This window comes from Cebus imitator, unplaced genomic scaffold (genome assembly GCF_001604975.1).
Source record: "Cebus imitator isolate Cc_AM_T3 unplaced genomic scaffold, Cebus_imitator-1.0 Scaffold179, whole genome shotgun sequence".
NCBI classification, from domain to species: Eukaryota; Metazoa; Chordata; class Mammalia; order Primates; family Cebidae; genus Cebus; species Cebus imitator.
In genome coordinates this window covers 2,528,270-2,554,848 of record NW_016107494.1, presented here as the reverse complement: position 1 = coordinate 2,554,848, position 26,579 = coordinate 2,528,270, and the positions used below count along the sequence as shown (strand labels likewise).

Below are 26,579 nucleotides of genomic sequence, written 5' to 3'. Positions count from 1 at the left end.
AGTCTTGTTCTGTCGCCAGGCTGGAGTGTAGTGGTGTAATCTCAGCTCACTGCAGCCTCCACCTCCCGGGTTCCAGCGATTCTCCTGCCTCAACCTCCCAAGTAGCTGGGATAACAGGCACACACCACTACACCTGGCTAATTTTTGTATTTTCAGTAGAGATGGGGTTTCACCATGTTGGCCAGTCTGGTCTCTAAACTCCTGACCTCAGGTGATCAGTCTGCCTTGGCCTCCCAAAGTGCTAGGTTACAGGGGTGAGCCACCATGCCCAGCTGTCTTATATTATTTTTAAATTTGTAGTACTACTAACTACTTTTCCTTTATCATCTGTAAGAGCTGTTCCTGTCCTATTAACCTTTTTCAAATAACTACCTCTTGGTGTTGTTTTATTCTCTACTTTAATTTCTCACTTTATATTTATTACTCTTTAATTTATTGTTTTTGGATTAACTGTTACTTTTTTCATTTGAACTCCTAGATTACTTGTTTTTCTTACTTTCTGATAAATATGTTAAAAACTAGACATTTCCCTCTAAATACTGCTTTAGTTATAACCCACAGATTTTCTACTTATGTTCCACAGATTTTTATATAGAGAGCTTTCACTGCCACTCATTTCCAAAATGTTTATATTTATCTAACCCACAGGTCATTTCAGTAGCATATTTCAGATTGTAGACTTTGGTTTTATGTTGCTATTCTTTACTCCTCATTTCTAATTTTGCTGCATTAGAAGTCAGAGAGCATAGTCCATGTGATTTTGACTCGGGAATTTTGAAGTTTCCTTTATGACCCAGTACATGGCTGACTTTTATTACTGTTCAGTAAGTTCCTGAAAATATTGCTTATTCTGTTAGTACAAAATTCTATATACACATCTATGAGCTTGAGCTTGTTAATGTTATTAAACTTTCTATTGATATTTCTGTTTACTTCATCAAATTCTGACAGGAGCACATCCAAATGACCAACTACAATTGTTGATTTATCTAATTTCACCTCATTGCTGATATATATATCTATCTGACAAATATATGTGATATATATTTGACATATATACATATCAGATATGTATGTATGTATGCATGTATGTACACATGCATGCATGCATGTGTTTTTCTTTTTTGAGACAGAATCTCACTCTGTCGCCCAGGGGCATGATCTTAGCTCACTGTAACCTCCGCCTCCTGGGTTCAAGCAATTCTCCTGCCTCAGCCTCCTGAGTAGCTGAAACTACAGGTGTATGCCACCACACCCAGCTAGTTTTTCTATTTTCAGTAGAGATGTGGTTTCACCATGTTGGCCAGGCTGATCTCAAACTCCTGACCTCAGGTGATCTACCTACCTCGGCCTCCCAAAGTGCCGGGAATACGAGGATGAGCCACCATACCCAGCCTGCTTTATATATTTAAATGCCATGTTGTTAGATGCATAAATGGACACGATTATATTTTCTTGACCTACTGTTTCTTTTATCAGTATATAACATTGCTCCGTGTGTCTTAAAAGATAATTTAACATTAATCATATTTGAGGAGGCATATTTTCCTGACATAACTTTTATTTTTAAATATTTTTCTATCTCTGTATTTTTAACTTTGCTGTTACTTTTGTTTTTTGTTGTTGTTGTTGTTTGTTTGTTTGTTTTTTGTTTTTGTTTTTTGTTTTTTTTTNTTTTTGAGACCAAGTCTCGCTTTGTTGCCCAGGCTGCAGTGCAGTGGTGCAACCTTGGCTCACTGCAACCTCTGCCTCCTGGGTTCTTGCAATTCTCCTGTCTCAGCCTCCCAAGTAGCTGGGACTAGAGGTGTACACCGCCACCCCTGGCTAATTTTTTGTAGTTTAGGAGAGACGGGGTTTCACCATGTTGCCCAGGCTGGTCTTGAACTCCTGAGCTCAGGCAATCCGCCTGCCTCGGCCTCCCAAAGTGCTGGGATTACAGGCGTGAGCCAAAGTGCCCAGCCTGCTGTTACTTTTTATCTCTGTTTAACTCTTGTTGACAGTATATTTCTATATCTTTTTAGCTCAATTAAGATTTATATTTTTATTTTAATCCAGGTACTTATTTGTATTTATTGACTTTCCCATTATTTGTACTTATTTCAGCCTTCTTTTTTCATGATGTCTACAAACCATCACATTTCTTTCTCCCCCCTCCCCATCCTTTTCTATTTTCCACTGGGTAAATGAGTTTTACTCTGATGGTCTGAAATTTATACATTCCATTTTGATAGTATTCTAGTGTATTAAGAGCCATACTTATGCTTATATTTTCTTGTCAATTTCTTAAGCTTATCATTATCTACATCTTCCTGCAAACAGGACATTACTCCATCACCACTGTAAGCAGTGTCAACTCACCATCTGGAGCTGGGGCAGTGGTTGTGGCAGGAAGGAAGCCTTCCAGATCAGAAAGCCTCTGGTATAATCATCTGTACCACTGCTACAACAAATGCTCTGCCCCAGGTATAGAGAGGAAGCTGAAAGAGGAAGGAGCACTCCAAAAGCCAGGAGATGGAGACCATCCTGGCTAACACAGTAAAATCCCATCTCTACTAAAAATACAAAAAATTAGCCAGGCATGGTGGCATATACCTGTAATCCCAGCTACTCAGGAGGCTGAGGCAGGAGAATCGCTTGAACCCAGGGGGCTGAGGTTGCAGTGAGCCAAGACTGTGCCACTGCACTCCAGCCTCGGCGACAGAGCGAGACTCCGTCTCGGGGGGGAGAAAAGGAAGTAAAGTATCGCTTGGCCGAGCACGGTGACTCATGCCTGTAATCCCAGCACTTTGGGAGGCCGAGGTGGGTGGATCACCTGAGGTCGGGAGTTTGAGACCAGCCTGACCAACACGGAGACATCCCGTCTCTACTAAAAATACAAAATTAGCCAGGTGTGGTAGGGCATGCCAGTAATCCCTGCTACTCGGGAGGCTGAGACAGAATTCCTTGAACAAAGGAGGCGGAGGTTGCGGTGAGCCAAGATCACACCACTGTGCTCCGGCCTGGGAAACAAGAGCGAAACTCTGTCTTAACAACAAAAAAAGTAAAGTAACTCCTCTAAGGTCACACAACCAGTAATGGTAGAGGGTTGGGTTTCAAGACTATGTCTGACTCCAAAGATCATGCTTTTAACCACTATGTTAGTAAATCCAGACTACCACTGTGACAATCATCAGATCAAAAGAGATGATTACAAAACAGGAACGATTCATATATATCGTACCTTGTACAACACCAAAGGACCTCAGTCCATGTAGCCCAAATAGAAAAAAAAAAAATTAGATCTTTTCACATATAATTGTTTTACTTAAAGAATTTAAAAAATTTTTTAAACTCCTGGTTAGGCACAGTGGCTCACATCTATAATCCTAGCACTTTGGGAGGCAGAGGCTGGAGAACTGCTTGAGCTCAGGAGTTCTAGACCAATCTGGACAACATAGTGAGACCCTGTCTCTGCAAAAAAAAATTTAAACATTAACCAAGTGTGATGGTGCATGCCTATAGTTTTTACTACTTGGGAGGCTGAGGCAGGAGGAGTGTTTGATCCTAAGAGTTCAAGGCTGCAATAAGCTATTAATATAGTCATGCCACTGCACTCCAGCTTAAGTGACAGAGTAAGAGTCTATCTCTTAAAAAAAAAAAAAAAAAATGAACTCCATGATCCATGTTCTTTTTCCACATTTACTTAATTTAGTGATCTGAGTATTAGAACCAAGTCTAGGATAGCTACAGAAAAGAGGATGAAATCAGCTAAGAGCGAATTATAAAAATACATGAAAACTTTCAAAGAGTTGGCACAAACTGCCTTTTACTGGGCTCTAACATTGGAAAGTTGCTTTGGAAAAGGGGACTCTTGTCAAGTGTCATCAGAGTAATTTTTTAAGTAATGCTGATAAACAGACATATGACATTCTTAAAATCATTCCAAATTCAAAAGGAAGTTAGCTTTCATTCTTTTCTTTTTTATGATCATATGGTTCTATTTGTGCAGTGGCCCCAGTAACTTACAGAAATAATCATGAGACTCAGCTACTCTTGTAATGCCTAAAAACAAATATAAAAACCATTCAAGAATGACAACAAATACAATCTATTCTCTATGGCACAAGAAACCAATCACAAGCCCATCTGGGTGAGACCTGGCTAATAAGAACATTATTTGAGAGGTACAAAGAGAAGGATAGATTGCCAAGGGGGAAAAGTCATTTATTAGACTGTGACAAGCTTTTAAATGTTTGCATTATCATTAACCAACTGCTTGGTTCTCTGGTTTGCACACCTGCCACCTCCATCCAAAGCTATTACAGTAGCAAATTTGGAAGTAGGGCTGGCCTCTAGAACACTGGCACCCTCTTCTGACCCTTTTGCAGTATTACATGCACTCAAGCTTTTACATTTTAAAATAAAGAGTGTAATTGGATTGTTTGTAACTCAAAGGACACACGTTTGAGGGGATGGATACCCCCATTCTCCATAATTTATTTATTTCACATTGAATGCCTGTATTAAATATCTCACATGCCCCATAAATATACCTACTATGTACCCACAAAAAATTTTTAAAATTAATAAAGCTATAAATGAGTAACTTTGCAGGTAACATTTTCTAGATAATTTTATATTTGGAATTTCTGAATAAACCTAAGTTTAGCTTAATAAAAATATGAAAAAGCAGATCTTCTAAACAAAACTGTGACAATGAAAGAGAAAACTGTTCTCTTAACATCTCGACAGCATATCTATTAGTTGATTTTATTACAAGAATTATAAAATGATGGCAAAGACGAATGTCCAAAGACTTACTATGTGCCAAACACTAGCAGTGAAGAAATGAGTTTAATTCTAACAACAAACTTATGAGTTAAGCACTACTATTCTCTTCATCTTACAGATGTGAAAAGTGAGGCGTAATGAAGTTAAATATATTCCCAGGACCATGCGACTTGTAGTAAATGGTAAAGATGAAGTCCAAACTCTAACATGACTCTAGAGTCAGAGCCTTAGACGCTACTGCATCTCATGATTTTATATCCAAAATATCTCTGTGAGATAGAATGGAGCTGATATCATAACAAAATGAAACATAACTAAAATAGAGAAAGTGTCTGTTATAAGAAAAATTACAAATATGTCATCTAAAATCTCCCATTTTTATCAAAGCCCCAAATTGTACAGATAAAAATACTACATGAAACAGTTTAGGTTCCTTCTTCTTTCTTCCTTACTTAAAGATTCTTGTCTTCTAAGACTATGATGTTTTTATTCTTTCTTTTCCTCCTCATTCCTTTTTTCCATCAAATTATGCTCTTATCTATTATCTGTTTCTTTAAAGAAAAAAAGCTAATCTACATCATATGCTTTATGTTTCTTCTATAAAGCAAAACTACTTATCTATTCTTAAATTACCTATTTCACTGTGACCTTTAAAAAAAATTTCATATTAAGACAGTAAATCCACATAGCATCATCAACTCTTTCTCTCTGATCATTGAAAATAAGATAAGTAAGAATCCACCTGGGATTATTTAGCAATACACTGAATATCTACCTGAAGTCATATGCCTATCCGAAGATGGTCAACACCTATCTGAAGTCGCAGCCAACAGTCTAGATAATCTTCTAAGATTTCTAAAACCACTAACTTTATTTTCAAACAGGATATAACGACACATTGTCTAATATCTGTGGTTTAAAATTAGACTCTCTAGAACTTTAATATATTCCAGTTTCCTATACACAGTTATTCATAGTATCACAACTTAAGAACACTTAAATGTACTCCAAATGCAGCATAACCAAGCTCATTGTCATTCATGAAGCTTCTAAATCAATGATTTCTCTTTTACAATTATCTTTTCATTTTTAATACTGTTAGTTTTATAGTTTCAAGTACAGACTCAGTGAAAGTTTAAATAATTAAAAACAAACAAACTGCACCCATTTTAACTTGTTAGATCTAGGAAAAACTGAAACAAGATGGTTACATTTTAGTACAATAACTTATCATGCTGCTAAAGAATTAATCATGAGATTACTCATATTTCCCAATTCTAAATATAACAAAAATAGAACAGGTAATGCTTATGAAAAGGTGCCAAGAAATCAACTCCCCACAAATCCCAGAATTCTTTTTACCTCAGTCTGCAGGATGGCAGCCCTCTGCTCCTTGGCAGTCAAGGACTCCTTCAGCACTTCAATGTGCTGTTTACTATCTGAGAACTGGTTTGTGAGTGTTTCTAGCTTTGTCTGCAGGGCAAGTAATTCTGTGTCCTTTCTGGACAGTTCCTGTTTCACCTGGCCAATCTAGAAAAGAAGTAAAACACTTTAAGGAAAAAAGAAGTAAAATAAGCAACTCTTATGTGGATCTTTGACAGGGGTGAGTCACAAAATATGAAACTAAATGCAGCACAAATGATATGATAGAACATATTCACCTTTTTGCATCCACCTAATCTTGGACCCCTCCCCCGCAAAAAAAAAAACTATGCTTATTCAACAAAAAGGGAAATGTCCAGTTTTCATTTATTATGTCTTCTAAATATTCTTTGAAACGCCTTAGAAAGAGAATGAAGGGAAAGAAAATTGCAATTCAATTAGATGACAATGAGACAGCAGTAAGCAAAAGAACACCACTGTACTGATAAGATAGTTTTCATTTTTTTAGGTGAGACCTCTTCAGAACACTTCAGATGGATCAAATGCAGGATGAGTGTAGATATAACAGAAGAGGGGAAAAAAGAAACTTCCTGGTACTACTATTTAAATTCAAAATCTGCTGCTGTGCTTATTTTTCATTAAGTTATATTTTTCATTCTCAAAAGTCTGCATAAAATTATCTTAAAGAGCTACTTTTAATGTTATACATATGTGCTTTTGTAAAATCCTATAATTTGATGTTATGTGTATTAATTTCTCTCTTAACATTTAAAGTATTTTCTTTCAAACACATTATTTACATTCCTACTACTTGTAAGAATTTTTTAAATAGTTTTTTACCCTAAATATAAGCCAAGTAAACAGAAATCTGCTTTTACATTATGTCTACAACTTAGCAAGGAACTAAAAAATATATTAATTATTAGAAGCATAAATTTGACAAGAAGTCAGTAATTTCGGTGTCACTAAGGAAACAAAAAGTTATCTTTTTATTTTTAAAAACTTGAATGTATATAAAGTATTATAACTGCAATAATGTTAGGTATAAGGGATAAAGCTTTTAAGAACAATTTCCCATGAAGAAATAAATTTTACATTCATGAAAATTAAGACTTTTGAGGAGCACTAAAAATAAATTTCCAATTTAGTCTTCTCTTTCAAAAAAGATAACTATTTTTCTCATATACATGAAATCTTTGCTTAGAGATATATTCATTTATTCAACAAATGTTTCTGTACACTTATTGTATACAAAGTATCTGAGAATACTAAAAACGTAAGTGGAAGATAATTGTAAATGGTGGCTATATTCATCCTGCAAAATAGGTATGTACCCAGGAGTTACCAAACACTGTAACAACGTGGAGTCTTTTATGATATCCCTTTACCAATAAAAACCACATATTACTATTATTCCATTCCCTAACACACTGATTATAACACAAATGCATTTGTTGGATGAACGAATATTTGGGGGATGTTCAAAGTGTTACCATTTTCTCACAGCTAAGGAATTATGACTTAAAGATTATTCAAATTCTCAGCTACCTCCAATCATGTGGTCAAAAATAAATATAAAAATCTGTTTCATAATCATCTGTATTATTAAGTAAGCTTCAAATAATAAGCTATATTGACCTTAAACACTAAGAAAGGAAAGAAAATACTGTAAACGAAAAGCAGAGTTTAGGCCAGGCACGGTGGCTCACGCCTGTAATCCCAGCACTTTGGGAGGCCAAGGTGGGTGTATCACGAGGTCAGGAGATCGAGGACATCCTGGCCAACATGGTGAAACTCCATCTCTACTAAAAATACAAAAATTAGCTGGGCGTGGTGGCGCCTGCCTGTAATCCCAGCTACTCTGGAGGCTGAGTCAGGAGAATCACTTGAACCAGGGAGTCAGAGGTTGCTGTGAGCCGAGATCATACTACAGAGCAAGACTCCATCTCAAAAANAAAAAAAAAAAAAAAAAAAAAAGGCAGAGTTTAGAAGCACAAATTTTCCTTAAAGACTGAGCAGGGAAGAGATTATAAATAGGAAGCAAATACAATACAAAGCTTAGGAGCACGAGGATCTGCAGACAATCACAAATCAGAACTAAGCTAGCTATGTGTCCCTGAATAATTCCCTTCCTATTCAGTTTCCTAATCAGTAATAAGGAGAAATTATACCAATGCCACTGTACTGTTCATGGATTCAATAAAATAAAGTATGAAATGTGCTTAGCCTGTTGTCTGACACTAACAGTAGCTATTTAAAAAAGGAAGTTATCGATCAACCTCCCCTCTAGACAATATATGGTTTCCATAAACCAAATTAGACCTTTCTATCAAAATATTTCATTCTTTAATATATACTACAAAGTAGACCATAAACAATAAATCTACCAAAATAGCACAAGTTTGGTTTTTTAAATGCCGTATTCCAGCTCTTAGCCCACAATTATTTTCAGACGCAGTTTTTGCTGACACTTTGATAAATGTGTGCACCACCTAGTATAGGTAAGTATATAGTAAAGAACTTACAAGCACAGTTTGTGGAAGAAGACTGCTTATATAAAACCAAATCCTGCCTCTTACTAGCTGTGTTTTCCCAGGCACCATTCTGTTACCTCAGTTTCCTCATCTATAATTTGGAGTTGAAAATATGTCTAACTCGGCACGTTATAAAATGTTTATAGTAAGTGTGCAAGTATTAGCTATTTTATTATTCATCTATCCCTTGGCATCCATGGGTCCATGAGGGACTGGTCTTGGATATCAAAATTAATTAATGGTGAAGTCCCTGATATAAAATGATGTAGTATTTTCACATAACCTATGCATAGCTTCCAGTATACTTTAAATCATCTCTAGATTACTTGTAATACCTAATACAATGTAAATGCTATGTAAATAGTTTTCGTACTGTATTGTTTAGGGAATAATGACAAAGGAAAAAAGCCTGTACATGTTCAGTACAGATACAACATCCGGTTTTTTTACCCTGAAAATAAAAAACAGTTGGTTAAATCCACAGATGCAAAACTCACAGATATGGAGGGCCAACTGTATTTATTTTATTATTATGCTCTGAAATAAAATTTTAAACTCATTACAATATTGAACTAGATTTAGATACCTGAAGTAAGTCTCTTAGTAATTTTAATTTACTAGATACTTTCTATACATCTGTCCTAAAGAAAGTAACATTTGTGGCAAAATCACTCACTGGAGATTTAAAGGTAACATCTACATAAGAAGGCAAATCACTTTACTCAAGAGCTTCAAATTCAAATAAACTCTAAGTGATAGGCCTAGAACAACTGAATATATTCTTGTACCTAGGATGAAAAGAAGACCACCATTCATATAAATCAACAATAAGGGGTTGAGAAAAAACAAGCTTTGAAATGCCATCCATAGAGTGACAAAAGCAACAATAAAGTACCAGATATAATAAGGCTTCCAGAACATGTGAAGGCTCACTGCACACAAAGTGACATGTGGGTCAAACTGGTGAACAGAAGTCAGTTAAAGAGCAGAGCAGGCTGGTTAGTGCTAGTAATGGGCAAAGCTGCCAACCATAGAGAATGAAAGTGTAAGCCACCCAGAAGCCATAGAGCTAGCAGGGTCCCACTGCAGGATCACTGCATACAGAGAGGTAAATCTTACGGCAAAGACCTCAGCCTGAAGACCAGCCGCTCTCTTTTTCAGCTCCTCCCCTTGAGCCTCTTTCGAACTTAGTTCCTCCTTCAGTTGTTCTACCTGTCACGACATTATTATTTTTTTTCACTTAGATATCAACTTAGGTCTTCTTATTATCTGCTTTTGAGCCAGAATGGTAACCGGAAATAACAGTAACTTATATAATACAATCAAATCTGTTCCCCTCATTCCCTCCCTCTTTAAAGAGCCATAGGTAGTTTCTCTACGTTCACACGTTTATTTTCCCCCACAGTGGAGTGTAATGTGCTAATCGACAAATGAAAATCATAAACACAGAGATTATACTGCACTATGTTTTATTCTCAAATTAGGGTGAAAAATCCAAACTAACATAAAGTTGGGTATGTGAGGCCAGGCGCTGCAGCTCACACCTGTAATCCCAGCACTTTGGGAGGTCAAGGCGGGAGAATCATTTGGAGTTCGAGACCTGCCTTGCCATCATAATGAAACCTGTCTCTACTCTACTAAAACTATACAAATTAGCTGGGCATGGTAGTGGGCACCTGTAATCCCAGCTACTCGGGAGACTGAAGCAGGAGAATTGCTTGAACCCTGGAGATGAAAGCTGCAGTGAGCCGAGATCATACCACTGCACTCCAGCCTGGGTAACAAAGCGAAACTCCGTCTCAAAAAAACACAGAATAAAAGAAAGTAAGTTGGATATATGAGTTTTTACGTTCTAAAACTGAAATGAAATTAGTAGAAATGATTAATAATAGAGTCTCAAGGTAGTAGAGGAATATTCTGTAGACTTATATGCCAGGTATGGGTATCGTGGCAAGAAGCCAGAAACTGGAGGGGAAGTTATGCTTATCATTCCTTCACATTACTGGGATGTTTCCATTTTCATTTCTAAGAACTTGAAGAATACAACTGGGAAATAAAGGGGGAAAACACTTATTTTCTAGATAAAACTTTATAATTGCATTCATGATGTTTAATTAAACTACAATAAAATGGGTAAATTTTAACAGTGATAAACTAAATCCTCCAACTTGCCTCAATAGTTTAGAGAATCAAACTAAATGACTTTGGATGCAAGGAAGGAATTTTGTGACTGATTTTACAAACACAGACTGATAGGTCCCGGTGGTACCTATTTTTGTCATATTACTCCTGAAGTGCACATGAGAAGCAATAAAACTGACAGCAAGTGGATCTTCCCCACAGGATAGGGCAAAGAAAGGGCTTTCCTTTACAGAACTGTATTTGGAGGGGGAACATAATTTCATTTAACCCATTTCATTAAAAAGCCTCTTAGGGTCGGGCAAGGTGGCTCATACCTGTCACCTCAGCACTTTGGGAGGCCAAGGTGGGTAGATCACCTGAGGTCAGAAGTTCAACACCAGCCTGGCCAACATGGTGAAACCCCATCTCCACCAAAAATACAAAAAATTAGCCAGGCACAGTGGTGCGCACTTGTAATCCCAGCTACTCAGGATGCTGAAAATCACTTGAACCTAGAAGGCAGAGGTTGCAGTGAGCCGAGATCATGCCACTGGGTGATCCAGACTGGGTGACAAGAGCAAAATTCCGTCTCAAGGAAAAAAAAAAAAAAAAAAAAAAAAAAAAAAAAAAANAAAAAAAAAAAAAAAAAAAAAAAAAAAAAAAAAAAGATCCTCTTTGGGTTTTAATTTTTTAAATAATTCACAAGAGGTAAAGAACTTGATGTTTCATATAGTGAGAAAAACTCATCTGAAGTTTAAATTAAATCATTTCGAAGTACTAATAGATATGAAAAGTTAAACTGTGTCAATACATATGCAGTCTCATAGAGAGAATTGTCTTTTTAAGTAAAAACTTATAATAACTATGTCAGTAAATCTGACTTTAATTCTGGAGAAGTTTCATTTGAAAGAATTATGCTAGAAGTATTCTTCCCTGAAGTCTGATAAAACAGTATAAAATACAGCTTTATCATCACTAGAGAAGTAAAAAATATGCATCAAATTTTCAAATCCCTTTTAAGAATCAAAGTCTTACATGCCATTACCTTATTTTTCATAAATTTAGAATGGCTCCGATACACCTCCATTTGCTTCATTTCTTCTTCCCGTTCCTCAGTACTCAAAGCCCCATTCGATTTCAGCATCTGAATTTCCTCTTCCAGGTCTCGAAGACCACGCTCCATAGAGGAAATTTTTGAATCCTGAAGACAATGGAGATTTAGTGATTGAACTATTCACAAAAACCCAGAAAAGCTGAATAACATAATATTTAAAGATGTTACATTTAATAAAGATAAACAAATATACAGAAAAATTGCTGTCTGGCAATTCGTGCCTTGCTGTCTTTTTCTGAGATGGAGTCTTCCTCTGTCACGCAGGCTGGAGTGCAGTGGCGTCATCCTGGCTCACTGCAACCTCTGCTACCCAGGATGAAGCGATTCTCCTGCCTCAGCCTCCCAAGTAGCTGGGATTACAACAAGTGTGTACCACCACGCCCGGCTAATTTTTGCATTTTTTTAGTAGAGACAGGGTTTTGCCATGTTGGCCAGGCTAGTCTCGAACTCCTGACCTCAAGTGATCCACCCGCCTCAGTCTCCCAAAGTGCTGGGCTTAATTACGGGCATGAGCCACCATGCCCAGCTTTACAGCCATTTGAGTAGAAGGAGAAGCACTCATATCCACAGTATAATTTTGCCTCCATGGCTGCCTCCAGTTTTGCATCCCTTAAAGTTGAAATAATTAACTAAAGAAGTAAATGCAATGAAAAACTGATTAGAATTTCTTTGCATGAAAAAATCTGCAAATTCTAATATTTTATCATTTTACTTGGTGACCCCTAAAAAGCATATTATGCCCCAAAGGAAGGGAAAAGAGTAAGAGGGTTTCAAAGATTTATACAGTAATGTGTACAGCTATATGTGCAATAATAAAAATTACCTAACATCCCATTGCAGAAAAATGAGGGAATAAATAAGTTGTTACTTTTAACATGTTAGAAATCCTTACTGTCTATACTTCTCTATACATTTAAAGCAATTTGTAATTTTTTAAAATCAATGTCCTTATAAATCATCAACACTACCACAAATATCACCTTCTAGTAGAACATTATTTCATATTCAATTTCTTGATTTTGTTTGTTGCAGTACCTAGTTTCTCCCCAGACTGCTTTACATGTCATGAATTACAGAAAGACCCCTACATGGAATGAATAGTTTTATATACCTGCAGTTGTATATGCTTACTCATTGAAGAAACAGAGACTTTAAAGAACATAAATTAAGTATAGCTTTATTTTACTTGGTGTTTTAGAGAAACCGTTCCTTTGGAAGCTATTTTGAGATTAACTTCCTTTTCTACTTTACCTCAATGATTTCTTGACTAAGTCTCCTCCTCTCTATCGTAATTCTCAGAGCATGATGATAAAAGAGTTTGAGGATTTATCTTGAGAAAACTACACCTAGCTATTTTCAGGTTCAAGGGAGGGGAGAAGAGAGGATTTATTCCTCTGTCTTGCTCATCACATGATCTTTAAAAATATCACAATGAAAATTTCCTTTTACAAATTTATTAAAATTAAACTTAAAATGTATCTGTTCCAAATCCATTGTATTGAATTAATACAATCAGAGACATTCTAAACCTAAACCAGGGTGGGTTTTGATTTACTCATGTAAAACAACTGACCTATAAAGAGTACTCTACTTCATGTGCACTACCTGAAAATTCACTTTTAAGATTGCTATAAAATTTCTCTGGAAATATCAGAACACAGTCCCTTTAAAAAGACTGAAATACTAGGCATAAGCATATGACCAGCCTACAAAAGAAAGAAAGTGAAAGTGAAATATAAGTTCTCCTCTGTCATTACCCTGGGTGGTAATAAAACTGGACCAGCTGAAAGACAGGTCTACCTTCAGCAGGTCTGGGGCTCCACCCAAGACAATTTAGCCCCCAAGTAGGAACTCCAATTCTGTATATCACATGGCAGCCTCTATCTGTACAGAGCCTCTAGAAAGTCTCCACAAGGCCCTTAAAAAATATTATCTTCTCCCCTAACCCAAACGGAGACAAAGGCAGCTCTTGAGAAATTAGCACCCTCACTACCAAATCATGTGCCATAAAACCTTCTTCCCAAAAAGGGATTATGACTGCCGCTCTGAAAACCAGGAGGTAGGTACTGACTGACCAGAAAAAGAACCTACCAAGGAAATCAAAAGGCCTGATACTCTCAACTAGTTCTAGCATCAACCCAATTAGTACTAATGCTAGATTTGAGGAAAGTCATTCCAACAAAGTTTCTTCCTCCTTGAATGTGTAATATTTAAATAAATAAATTCCTTTTCACTTTACTACACTGTACTTCCCCAGCCCCAGCTCTCCCATCATTGTCCAACCAATCCCACTGGACTTACTGAAATCCTCTGCTCTTTGTCAAATTCCCCCAACTCCTCAACCTTTTCCCCATGAACTCTCTCCAGTGAAGGCCAGTAATACCCCAACACCACAAAGGAGCAGGGGAAAGGGTTGAAGTTCTCTCGGTTTGTTCCTCAAGGCTGTTTCCCTTTATGGAAAGCTCATATTCCTTTTCGCCCTACCCTCCTCATTGCTGCCATCCAGGGGCTTCTCAATCACTCCTGCCCACTTTTGGTAGTCTTTGGCACCTGACTTAGAATATCCCCTTCAATTGTCACTCTTGCCATAATCCTAGGATTGCAATGTCAGAATTCCTTGACGCCCTTAATTGCAATGACCTCATCTTTCAGTCCATTTCAGTGATCCAGTTTATAGGACAGTACTCTGGATCCTATCATCACCCAGAACTCTCTTCCCCAGGCATGTCATATCCTCACTCTGATTATTTCCTGTTCTTCAAACTCACAGAGAACTCCACTTTCCTAACTGTTACATTTTCTCCCAACCTGTCCGTCCACCTGCATTTTCTTTTTTCCACATTCAGGGTACAGTTCAGGACCAACCTCCAAACTACTCTGTCATCATCACCCTCAATTCATTTGCATCTCAATCACTCTGCCTTATCTACCCCAACAAAACTCTAACCCTAGAGCAGTACAGTAATTATTCCCTGTTCCTCCACTGGTAAAGAAAAAACAAACAAACAAAAGTAGAAAAGGGGGAAGAGGAGAAAGAGAAGAAGAGGGGTAAAGAAGGAAAGGCTGGAATGAGGGAAAATGCTGGGAGAAGGGATAAGAAGAAAAAAAGAGGAGGAAGAGGAAGAGAAAGAAGAAGAGAAAGAGGAGAGAAAAAAGAAAATTTCGACACCTTTAAGATTACTGGGCGCTTTTACTTCAATCATCTTTCTTCCTTATTTTCCCTAAAGACTATTCAAGATTTTCCCAATTCTCTCAAGTGCATTCCACATTCTCATATAGCAACACAGCTATTTCTGTTGTGATTTCAGCATCACATCCTCTTGACCCCACTGGGCCACTAGAATCTTTTTGCTTCTTAGTATAATAGCTGAAGGTTCACCCAAGTTAAAATACATCCACTGCCAAGTAATACTATTATTTCCCTCATTCTGTCAAAAGGTGGTTAAATAAATAATTTTGTTAACATAGGTACATTCATGTGTTTTATTCTGAGGTTTTAACAGGGATCAGGAAATAATATGACAAATAAACTTGTGGTGAATGTGAAAAAGGTAAAACCATGCAAGTGAACCATCCTAAAGGCCCTTTACAAGATGATACTCAAGACTACTAATTAACTACAAAGAACCCAGAATCCACTAATTTGGAATTTGTTTGGTAAATCCTTTCCCCGCCAAGAATAAAAATGTATTCAATATTTTAAAGTTTTTAAGAGGAAATCATGCAAATTAATAGTTCCCATAACTACTTCAGAAGTACCTATTTACAATAAAATTACATACCATTAACTAAATATTCTTGTCATATCAACAGCTATTAAATGGAGGCCCACAATGCAAAACACAGTACTGAGCTTTCTAGGGGATATGAAGTGCCTGTGGGGGGATGCCCCTATCTACAAGAGCTTTTATGAGAAAGAACAGATTGTCAACAAAAATAATAATAGCAGCAGCAGCTAGTATGGATTGAATGTTTACTATGCACTAGGTCCTGTTTAAAGTGTTTTTACATATTTTAACTAATTGAAATCTCAAAATGACCCACTTGGACGGTACTATTACTATCACCATTTGTTGATAAAGAAACTGAGGCACAGGTAACTTGCTCTGTATTTTACAATCGGTTAAGTGAAGTGAGATTTTGAATCCAGGGAGTTTAACTTAGAAAGCAAGCTCTTAATCACTATACTGAACAGCCTAAAGATTTCTAAATGTTCATTAACTTAAAGCAGAGATTTTCAAAGGATGGCCTATGAAACCCTCAGGGTACCCTCAGCCCTTTCACAAAGTATGCATGATCATAATTTGTGAACTATTTTTATACTTTTATGAACTATTTTATACTTTTATAATCATACTTTTATGAACTATTTTCATAATAATACCATGATGCCAATTGACTTCTCCACTGTCTAAAATAAAGATACAAAGCAATGATGGGCAAAACTGCTACTGCCTTAGCACAAATCAAGGCAATCACATCAAACCATACTTGTAGTCATTTTATTAACATTTGTCACTGTCAGGCACTTGAAGGAAAAAAAAAATGGAAAATAAGAAATAAAATTTTTAAAAGACCACTTCAGACTGTCCGTGAGGAAGCAGCAACAAGTATTACTTTTAATAAATCTCAACTCTGGAGTACACATACTGTTAATATTGGGTGTGATAAAATGGCATGAGGCTGCATACTGAAATACGACGGTTATCCCTAAGCAAAGTACTTGTGTGTTGCTTTGAGTTGTAAGCTGAATTCAATATTTTCTTCACGGAACACTATTTTTACTTGAAAGAACAACTGACAAGCTATGGTTACCCAGATTTGGTATTTGGCAGCCATTTTCTTAAAATAAAGGAAGTCTGCCACTTTAAGAGAATAAAGAGGTCCTGAGACCAAGAAATTTGCAAACAGCCAATTTAAAGAAATTCTGTTCAACTCATTTTGGTCCAATTTACATTATGCTCTATAAGTGAAAGGAAATAAAATTGAAATTATTTTGTCATTTTCATTGATTCTCACTCTCAATCTCCAAATTAGTGAAATACTATTACATGCCATTTCCTAACACTCACACAGAGAAGTTTTTGATTACTTAAAATAATAAGGTGATTCATACAATTCTTTCCTAGATTCTCACTTACCTTCATCTCAATAACAGTTTGCAGAGCTTTTGTTTTGGCAGAATCGGGAGCATTCTCAAACCTTCGATGCATCTCCTATACAAAAGAGGCAAAAACAGATTCAGTGCTCTCCTGCTCACTCTCATTTTTTTTTTTTGAAAGGGGAGAGAGGCAGTTGTATGCAAAAGATCATTACAGCCTTATAAGACACTGACCCCTCTGTGTTACCAACAGTTCCCTGTGAATCAGGAAATCCACAGACTGCATTCAGGCTCACTCAACCATCCATGCATAGAAAGATCCCTATCTCTGAACACCTAGTTATTTAAAATCAGTCACACAGACGCCAGCTACCATAACAGTTGAAACTACTGTTTCACATCCCCAGGTTGTGTGTCAAATCTTCCACACGACTCCAAGATATGTAATCAGAATTCCAAATGACCCAAAAAGGGGATTAGAAATGCTCCCTTTTCAAAGGAGAAATAAACACCATCACGATCAGTCTTCATTGCACAAAGTTATGGAAAGCAATCTGTGTTGACAACATCCCTTCCACGGGATCCACCCTAGAGTAACAACCACATGGTTACATGAAGATCTCTTTCAAGTGGTGCTACAGTTAGGAAGAAAAAGATGACACTGTTGAACAAGCTTCCTAAGTAGTTCAGGTTCAGAAAATATCAGAAAAACTTTTTTTTTTTTTTTAACCCAAATTTTACTGAGTTCAGGATAGAAAAGGAAAGAAGGGATATCAGAGTCTTCCAAGTTACCAAACCACCTCAGTGATTTTCTTGTCAGACTCTGAATGTCTCTAAATAAATCAGTCAGTACTTTCAAAGCACCCTGGGAACAGGCTCTCGGGAACCCAGGGAATACAGAAATGAATGCTTTCTGCTACCTCTCTCCCTACCTCCAGCTTTAACTATCCACCTAGTTATTCCACTTTCAAGTTCAACAAACATTTCAAACTCTTTGTGCTCAAAACTCAACTCCTGGCCAAGTGTGATAGCTCACACCTGTAATCCCAGAACTTTGGGAGGCCAAGGTTGGAAGATCATTTTAGCCCAGGAGTTCAAGACCAGCCTGGGCAACATGGTAAGACGTCACCTCTACAAAAAAAAAAGAGAAGGACTCAACTCCTGATGGTGCCCCCAAACTTGCTCCATCCTTCCTGTTACTCAGGCCAAAAACCTGTGAGTCTTCTTAATGCCTTCCTTTCACTCTCAAGCCACAGTCAGGAAATCCAGTTAGCTCTAGCTTCAAATCATACCCAAAATCCAAGCACTTCCTGCCATCTCCACTGCCACCACCTGGAATGAGCCACTAAACAAAAATACACCTTTTAATCCATAACAACCTTCTAACTGAGCTTCATCTTGCTCCACTACAGTGTATTCTTAATGGAGCACTTAAAGTGACCCTTTCAAACATAAAGTTGTCTGTGTCGGTGCTCTGTTGAAAATCCCGTCATAGTTCACCATTCAACTCAAAGTAGAGCCAAAGTCCTCTCAGTAGCCTGCAAGGTCTCATCTCTTCTTGCCCTTCCCTCCGTCACCATGCTTTAGCCACCCTGGACTCCTTGCTGCTCCTCAAATACAATAAGCATGCTCCTGATCCTTAAGCCCTTTGCCATAGCTGCTAAGGGAAGACCACTTCCTTGAGAGTCTAGGTTCAAATGCCTTTTTTGTATTATTATTAGGTTTAGTTGTTGTGATAACACCATTGTCGTTATGAAAGAAAATGTCCCTAAATTTTAGAGATGCATATTAAAATCTGCAGAAGAAAATGACATCATGCCAGGAATTTGCTTTAAAATCTTTGGTAAAGAAAAGAGGAAAAAGAAAAAAGGATACATGAAGGAAGTGTGGCAAAATTTTAGTAACTGGTATATAAGGTTAGGGTTAGGGTTAGGGTTAGCCGCCCAATGTGCTGAGATTACAGGTGTGAGCCTCATCAAGTACTCTGAAACAAAATCTTGTGACATGAAGAAGCCAGGAAATTAATATGTACAGACAATTTCAGCAATGCATGGCAGAGGCAGCAGCCATCTCAGGCTTCCAGACACACCAACAGCAGAGGCTCCAGTGGTGGTAAGCAGTGTCAGTAATGTCAGCGTAACACACTAACATACCTATGCCACGCAGCACTGTCATCACCAAACCAATATAGGAGTATGATTGATTCGAGGCATTGTTCTTGTCTACGTAACTTCTGAGCCAAGTTCTCTAGTCTTCCCAGAGGCTCTGGGACCTACGTATTTATCCCATTTATGCACTCCAGGAACTAAGTTTTGGAGATAGAATGATGAGAAATAACATATTTTGTCCCTTTTATCATGGAACCTTTAATAGGAAAAATAGAGTTTCATCAAATAATCATCTACATAATTCATCAGGGTCACCGACAACCTCCACATGGCTAACACCCATGATTCATCCTTAGTCACTGTACTTGATCTACAACCAGCATTTTACACAGTTGCTCAATCCCTCTTCCTTATTCCACTCTCTTCTTTGTATCCAAGATATGGCACTCTAAGCTTTTCCTCCTAGCCTACTGGTTCCTTTTCTTCCCAACTCCTCAGGAGTGTCCCAGGTATCACTCTTTTGTACACTTCTCTTCTCCACCTATACTCATTCCCTTGGTATTTACCATTCAACATCATGCACATAGTGATAACTCCCAAATGTTTACATCCTACTGAAAGCCATAGTTGTATGTACTTTGCTTTATTGGTTTATTGGCATATTGAATTACCTGCCCCACTATTAACACATCTACAAGTGACCTCCTGGCCTTCCCCTCTAAACTTGCTTCACTCATCCTGCCTTCATTCACGATATGCATCCAGCCAGTTGTTCAAGCCAAAAACATAGGAGTCTCTTTTTTTCTTACACCTACATCCAACTCATCAGGAAATCCTGCTCTTCCTATTTTCAAAATATATCCTGAAACTTACCACCTCGACCGTCACACTGCTTTAAGTAACCATTACCTTTTGCCTGGATTACACTAACAGTCTCCCAAATCTATCTCGCCATTCACAATAGAGCATCTAGAGTGATCTTTTTAAAACAGATGTCAAAACATGCTTGCAATTTTCAAAACACTCTTTTCATTCACAGTAAAAGTCAAAGCCCTTATGCTGACTTAGAAGGCTCTAAATGATTCAGCCCTGTTACCTCTCTGGCCTCATCTCTTATACTTCTCTCTCTCATCCAGTCCGATTCAGCCAGACTCACCTCTTAGCTTTCCCTCAACAGGTCAGTCACCCTCTTAAGGCCTTTGCACTCACTGCTCCCTCTGACAGGCTCTGTCCTTCCTTTAACTGTTAAAGTCTGTTCAAAAGTCAAAAACTCAAGCAGGCTCATCCTGATTTTAAATTACAATTTGACTCTACTATACACTCCCAATATCCCTAACCAAGGTCTACTTTTTTCTTGGCATTCCTAACTATTAATTAGCGTATTCTTTATTTATGTTTACTGTTTGTCTCTCCTATCCCAGGGATTTTTCTTGTTATTTGATGTATATCAGACACCCAGAACGATACATAGCACAATGACAGTACTCAAATATTTGTCAAATGAATGAAGAAAGTAATTTTTAAATAACTATATAATTCATATGTAAAAAGTGTTATAAAGAAAATATCCATAATACTGTAAGAGAGTAATCAGAATATGCTGACCTAGTCTTGGGATCTTGTAAAGGTTCCTGAGAAACACCTGAGAGCTAAAGGATGAACAGGAGTTAGAGTGGGCAAAATGGAATCACAAAAATGGAGGGGAAAGAAGTTCTCACAGGTATGTTTTCGGCCAACTAAAATGCAGAAAATGACATGTGGGAGTTGAGAATCTGAAATTGCCCTGCACACTACCCATACTCCACTGGAAAGTCTTTGGGAACTCCAAGGTGTTCAAATACCTACCCTAAAGACTGCTGGTCCACACCTGCCAACTCTCCTTCCTCCTCTCCCATTCATTCTTTTTAATTGTAAAAATATTTTAGACATATAATATCCCTTTACTCATAAAAGCAGCCTAATCTGATTTCTTTCTCTACTCCTCCATTGAAACAACTCATCAAGACCACCAACAAATTCTAAGTTACCAAAACTAGTGAACACATTTCTGTCCTCATCTTCCTGGAACTCTCAGAAGCATTCAAAACAATGACCCAATCCCTCCTAGATACATGTTTTGTCTTGACTATTACGACCCCACACTCTCCTGTTTTTACTATTCTCTTTCCAATTGCACTTTCTCTGTTTCCTTCACAGGTTCTTCCTTCTAAATTAGACCTCCAGGTCTAAATTAGACCAGTGACCAGGTGATCAGTTCTAACCTTTTTCTCTTTTCCATCTAAACTCACTAATCGACTATGCGGTTTAAAATACAATGGAAATGCTGACAAATTTCTAGGCCTGCCCTCTGCTCTGATTTCAGGACTCATGCATGCAACTGCCCATTTGGCATCGCTATTTAGATATCTAATAGGCAACTCACACATATTTTATCCAAAAAAAATTCTTGACTTCTTCTTCAACCTCATCCCTCATCTGATGACTGATGAGAGATGGGTCTTCTCTTTCTCATTAAGTGGTACTGCCATTCCAGTGGCTCAAGCCAAACCAGGCTCTCCTTTTATTCCTTCTGATTTTCATTTCCCATAACCAAGTCAACAGCAGATCCTAATTGTTCCAGTGCAAAAGTATTTATTGAGTCTAACCATTTCACCCCATTTCCAGTCTAGTTTGCAACAGCCTCTAGTTAGCTTCCTTCCACCTCCTTGGTCTATTTTTTTTTTTTTTTTTTAGATGGAGTCTCACTCTGTCACCAAGTTGGAGTACAGTGGCACAACCTTGGCTCACTGCAACCTCCAACTCCCTAGTTCAAGGGATTCTCCTGCCTCAGCCTTCCGAGTAGCTGGGATTACAGGCACATGCCACCATAACCCAACTAATTTTTTATATTTTTAGTAGAGGCAGGGTTTCACCATGTTGGCCAAAATGGTCTCAATCTTCTGACCTCCTGAGCTGCCCACCTCGGCCTCCCAAAGTGGTGGATTACAGGCATGAGCCACCATGCCCGGAGTCTATTTTTAAGACAGCACCAAGGTGGTCTTCATAAAACAGCCAAAAATCATGACATTAATCTGCTTTAAATCTGTCAATAAATTTACCATTATGCTTCTCACTTTCACCGTAATGTGAGTAACAGATATAAGACTGGCCCTCCTGTCATAAACTATCATAAAATTAAACAAAATGCATGAAATAACAGTTTTCAGACACTGGACAACAAGCAGTATAGAACTATGGTCCTTGAGAGAAAAAAAAAAAGGTGATGGCCCAGATATGTCTAGTATGTGATAGAGAGGGCAGAAGCCCAAACAAAGAACGGTAGTCTTGCAAAGCTCCAAAGACAGATTAATGGGTAAGGTTCCCATTAATCTGTGAAAAATTGCAGAGCAAAATAACAGAGGGCTGGGCTCCATGGCTCCCATCTGTAATCTCAACACTTTGGGAGGCCAAGGCAGCAGATCACTTGAGGCCAGGAGTTCGAGACCAGCTGGCCAACATGGCAAAACCCTGTGTCTATCAAAAATACAAGAATTAGCTAAGCATAGTGGGGGGCACCTGTAATCCCGGCTACTCAGGAGGCTGGGGAAGGAGAATCGCTTGAACCTGTGGGGCAGAGGCTGCAGTGAGCCATGAAAGCACCACTGCACTCCAGCCTGGGCAGTGGAGTAACATTCCATCTCAAAATAAATAAAATAAAAACAAAACAACACAGAGAAGGAAGCTCACCAGAAAAGCAGCAGTGTCTAACCTGGCAAGGGTCCCCTTGAGTCTTCGGCCAAATACTAAGCTGTGCATGTATAAGGCTAGCCTCCACAAGGTGAGATAAAGAGCTACTGGGGAAAGAGCAACTATCAGGGAGCCATGAATTGAGCAACCTGAACTCCCATGGGGCTGGGAAAAATTCAAGTTCCAAATAGTGGGGAAAACAGAGTAGACACTTAGGAGTGGAGCTAATTCAGCCCTAGAGGAAAGGCTATTCTAAACCAGCCCTAACAGAGTTTAAAAGCAAGTCTTGAAAGGATTACATTAATCCACAAGTAAATTAACTCTTGCAAGACAAAACAACCCTTCATTAAAGAAGATAGCAAAATCCAGATACTCAGTAACCTTGTGTCCATAATGTCCATTATACAACAAATTCTATACATACAAAGTAGGAAAATATGACCTATAACCAGGAGACAAGTCGTTCCACTGAAATAAACATGGATATTACAAAGACGATGGAATTACTATTCCAGCTTATAAACTAAGAAATGGTCGAACTACATGAGAAAAAAAAAAAAAAAGGAAGAATTAAGGGCAAATCTGTAATTAAGAGATTTAAAGCTTATTTTTGAAAAACAGACAAAGCAAAGCCTCAATTCTTAGGGATGATATCCAGGAATTACAATAATTTAACATGTAATACAATATAACAAAACTATAATGTTAAGGATTAGATGTGGTAAATATAATGAAAGTAAAGGCATGATAACTATAAAATCCATAATACTGGTTATTTTTAGAGGGAAGAAAGAATTCTGACTGGGATGTTTCACCTATAGGGCTTCTGGGTGGCTGTTAAAGTTCTACTTTTAGACCTAGGTAGTGGTTACGAGGGTGCTTATTTTATAATTTACTTAACTATACACCTGTTTTATTCTATTTTCTACATATATTCTATATTGTATCAAAAAACAGTTTTTAAAATCTCCTAAAATTATTTTTCTTCCATTCTAACACCTAACGCATTAATTAGTTTAGGCCATAATCTCTCACCTGCCTTAAAACGACAAACTCATCAGTTGCCTTCCCAGCCTACAGTTCGTCCACATTGAATCTGTTTTCCACACTACAAGGTGACCAACTGGGCACACAGTATTTAATAACACAGTAGATATTTAATACTATTTGTTCACTAAATGAGTATCAAACTTTAAATTGTCTGAGTAAAAATAAAATGAACTCTGCTAATTGTAAACAATCTTCACCTATTTGACAAAACTTTATAACCTATACAACATTTTTTATTGGTATTTCTATATCTACTTTAAAACATTAAAACTGCCCCCCACCCCCACTTTTTTTTTTTGGAGACAGATTCTCACCCTGTCACCTGGGCTGGACTACAATGGCACGATCTCCACTCACTGCAAACTCCGCCTCGCAGGTTCACCCGCGATTCTCCGGCCTCTGTCTCCTGAGTACCTGGGATTACAGGTGCACACCACTACACCAGGCTAATTTATTGTATTTTCAGTTGAGACGGGGTTTCACTATGCTGGCCAAACTGGTCTCGAGTTCCTGACCTCGTGATCCGCCCGCCTCGGCCTCCCAAAGTGCTGGGATTACAGGCATGAACCACCTCACCCAACCAAAACTGCATTTTTTTAAAAATACCATACAATTTAGATTTTCAACTTATTTCATCTGACTTCTCCTCTTTAGCACTATCTAATTCCAAATCGGTAATTCCAAAATGATTCACTTTAAGGTGAAACTATTATAATTTCATTTTTAAGCCCTAGCAAGCACACGAGCAAAATATAAAGAAAACAGAAATCCATCTGAATAAAAAGTCCTGACTAGGTGCGGTGGCTCACGCCTGTAATCCAAACACTTGGGGAAGCCGAGGCAGGCAGATCACTTGAGCTCAGTAGTTTGAGACCAGCCTGGGCAACATGGTAAAACCCCATCACTATGAAAAATCTAAAAATTTAGCTGGGTGTGGTGGTGCTCACGTATAGTACCAGCTACTTGGGGGATGTGGCAGGAGGATTACTTGAGCCTGGGAGGTTGAGGCTGCAGCGAGCCAAGATCATGCCACTGCATTCCAGCCTAGGTGACAAAGTGAGACCCTGTCTCGGGGGGAAAAAAAAAATCCTTCTCTGCATACAATAAATAATTGGGATGTATTTTAAACCATTCATAAGCATAAAGCTTTTCTACAAAGACATTGTAAAACCCACTGCTCAAAACAAAATCCCATTCAGAAATCTGCATCTTATAGTTCACTATGAACACATCTTCCAGTCAGTGAGCTAGTAAGCTCCCTTTTCCTACCAAGCCCATCAAGCCTATGCTCCTGCACTGTCAATGAAGAGAGAAGACTGAAAACAGAAGTACTATTCAAAGAAGTCTAAGAAGTAGAATATGCTATTTGTTCACTTTATTTCACTCCTTTTGGGCTCAAAATTTTCATTCAAAAAAATTAGAGGTAGAATTATCTGTATCTTGCTATACTTTTTTTGTCTTATTCCATTTAATGTTACTATATTATACTTTCAACTGTGGTAGACAATAGGAAATATGTTCATTTTCTCCCATTAATTCAGAATAATGACTGATGTATAGTTAAAAAATAAACAAGTTAGATATATATTGTTTTGGAAATGGAGTTGCTCTGTCACCCAGATTGGAGTGCAGTGGCACGATCTTGGTTCACTGAAACCTCCACCTCCTGGGTTCAAGCGATTCTCCTGAATTAGCCTCCCAAGTAGCTGGGACCACAGGCATGGGCTACCATGCCTAGCTAATTTTTATATTTTAGTAGAAAAGGGGTTTCAGCATGCTGGCCAGGCTGATATTGAACTCCTGACCTCAAGTGATCTGCCCACTTCAGCTTCCCAAAGTGCTGGGATTATAGGCATGAGCCACTGTACCCGAGAAACAAAATTTAATAATTCTCCTTTTGTTCCTTTGTAAAAGTAAGTCAATTTTCACTTACACACCTGAAAGAAAGAAGCATTTGTAACTGAAGAGCAAAACTTACATCTGAAAAATTTTTTTTAGGTTTCAAATTTTAGCCCTCAGCACCCTTGGTTCAAGGGTAGAAGCTTCACATTGTTCGTGAAGTCCCTTCACAGATTCGGTCCTCCACACAAGTTCTGAATTTACCATACTCACAACACAGAGGAAACAGAAATAAAGAAGAAGGGAAGGTAAATGGAAAGAATCCTTACCACTTTTTCGTATCTTAACTCGCCCAGTGTCACACACCATTGTACGTGAACCTGTTACCATCTCTGGTAACAGCACTGAGAAAATGTTATTTTGTCAAAATCATTTGATGAGAGATCCAAGATGGCTGATCACTAGCAGCTCGGGATTGTAGCTCCCACTGAAAGAGCAGAGAACGAGAGGACGCCACACTTTTAGATCAATTTTTGTTGCTCACGCACCAGGAGATTCCCAGAGGAGGAGCCCCACGTGTCGCCAGCGCGACTCGAGTCCGGTGAGGCGGTTTTGCCGCTGCCTTGGAGCGGCGGTTCTTGGTGCAGAGTCAGAAAAGCACCATCAATCTTAACGCCGCTGTTTTGGCCGGCGCAGTGGGTTGCTCAGATTCTAGTGCCGGGAATCAACAAGTTGGACGTCCATTCAGAAACCCAACTATGAAGACGGTAATTATAAAGACCACAGATGGATAAATTTATAACGAAGGGAAGAAACCAGCCTAAAAAGGCTGA

General features: G+C 38.0%; 1 protein-coding gene across 13 annotated transcripts in view; it reads right to left on the bottom strand.

Moving 5' to 3' along the window:
• Window positions 1-26,579, bottom strand: part of ERC1 (ELKS/RAB6-interacting/CAST family member 1) — a 540,801-nt gene that overhangs the window by 409,975 nt on the left and 104,247 nt on the right. For 9 of the 13 annotated variants that reach the window (XR_005202930.1, XR_005202929.1, XM_037744582.1 and 6 more), the window contains 4 exons: window positions 17,064-17,138; window positions 11,854-12,009; window positions 9,816-9,899; window positions 6,133-6,300 (listed from right to left, as the gene is read on the bottom strand). Coding sequence is in view for 9 of the 13 variants with exons in the window: in XM_037744582.1 (XP_037600510.1) it covers window positions 6,133-6,300; window positions 9,816-9,899; window positions 11,854-12,009; window positions 17,064-17,138 (483 nt within the window). In the remaining 4 variants the exon portion in view is untranslated. The remainder of the gene's footprint in view (window positions 1-6,132; window positions 6,301-9,815; window positions 9,900-11,853; window positions 12,010-17,063; window positions 17,139-26,579) is intronic. The other 4 variants (XR_001830105.2, XR_001830104.2, XM_017545489.2 and 1 more) reach the window with 1 other exon arrangement.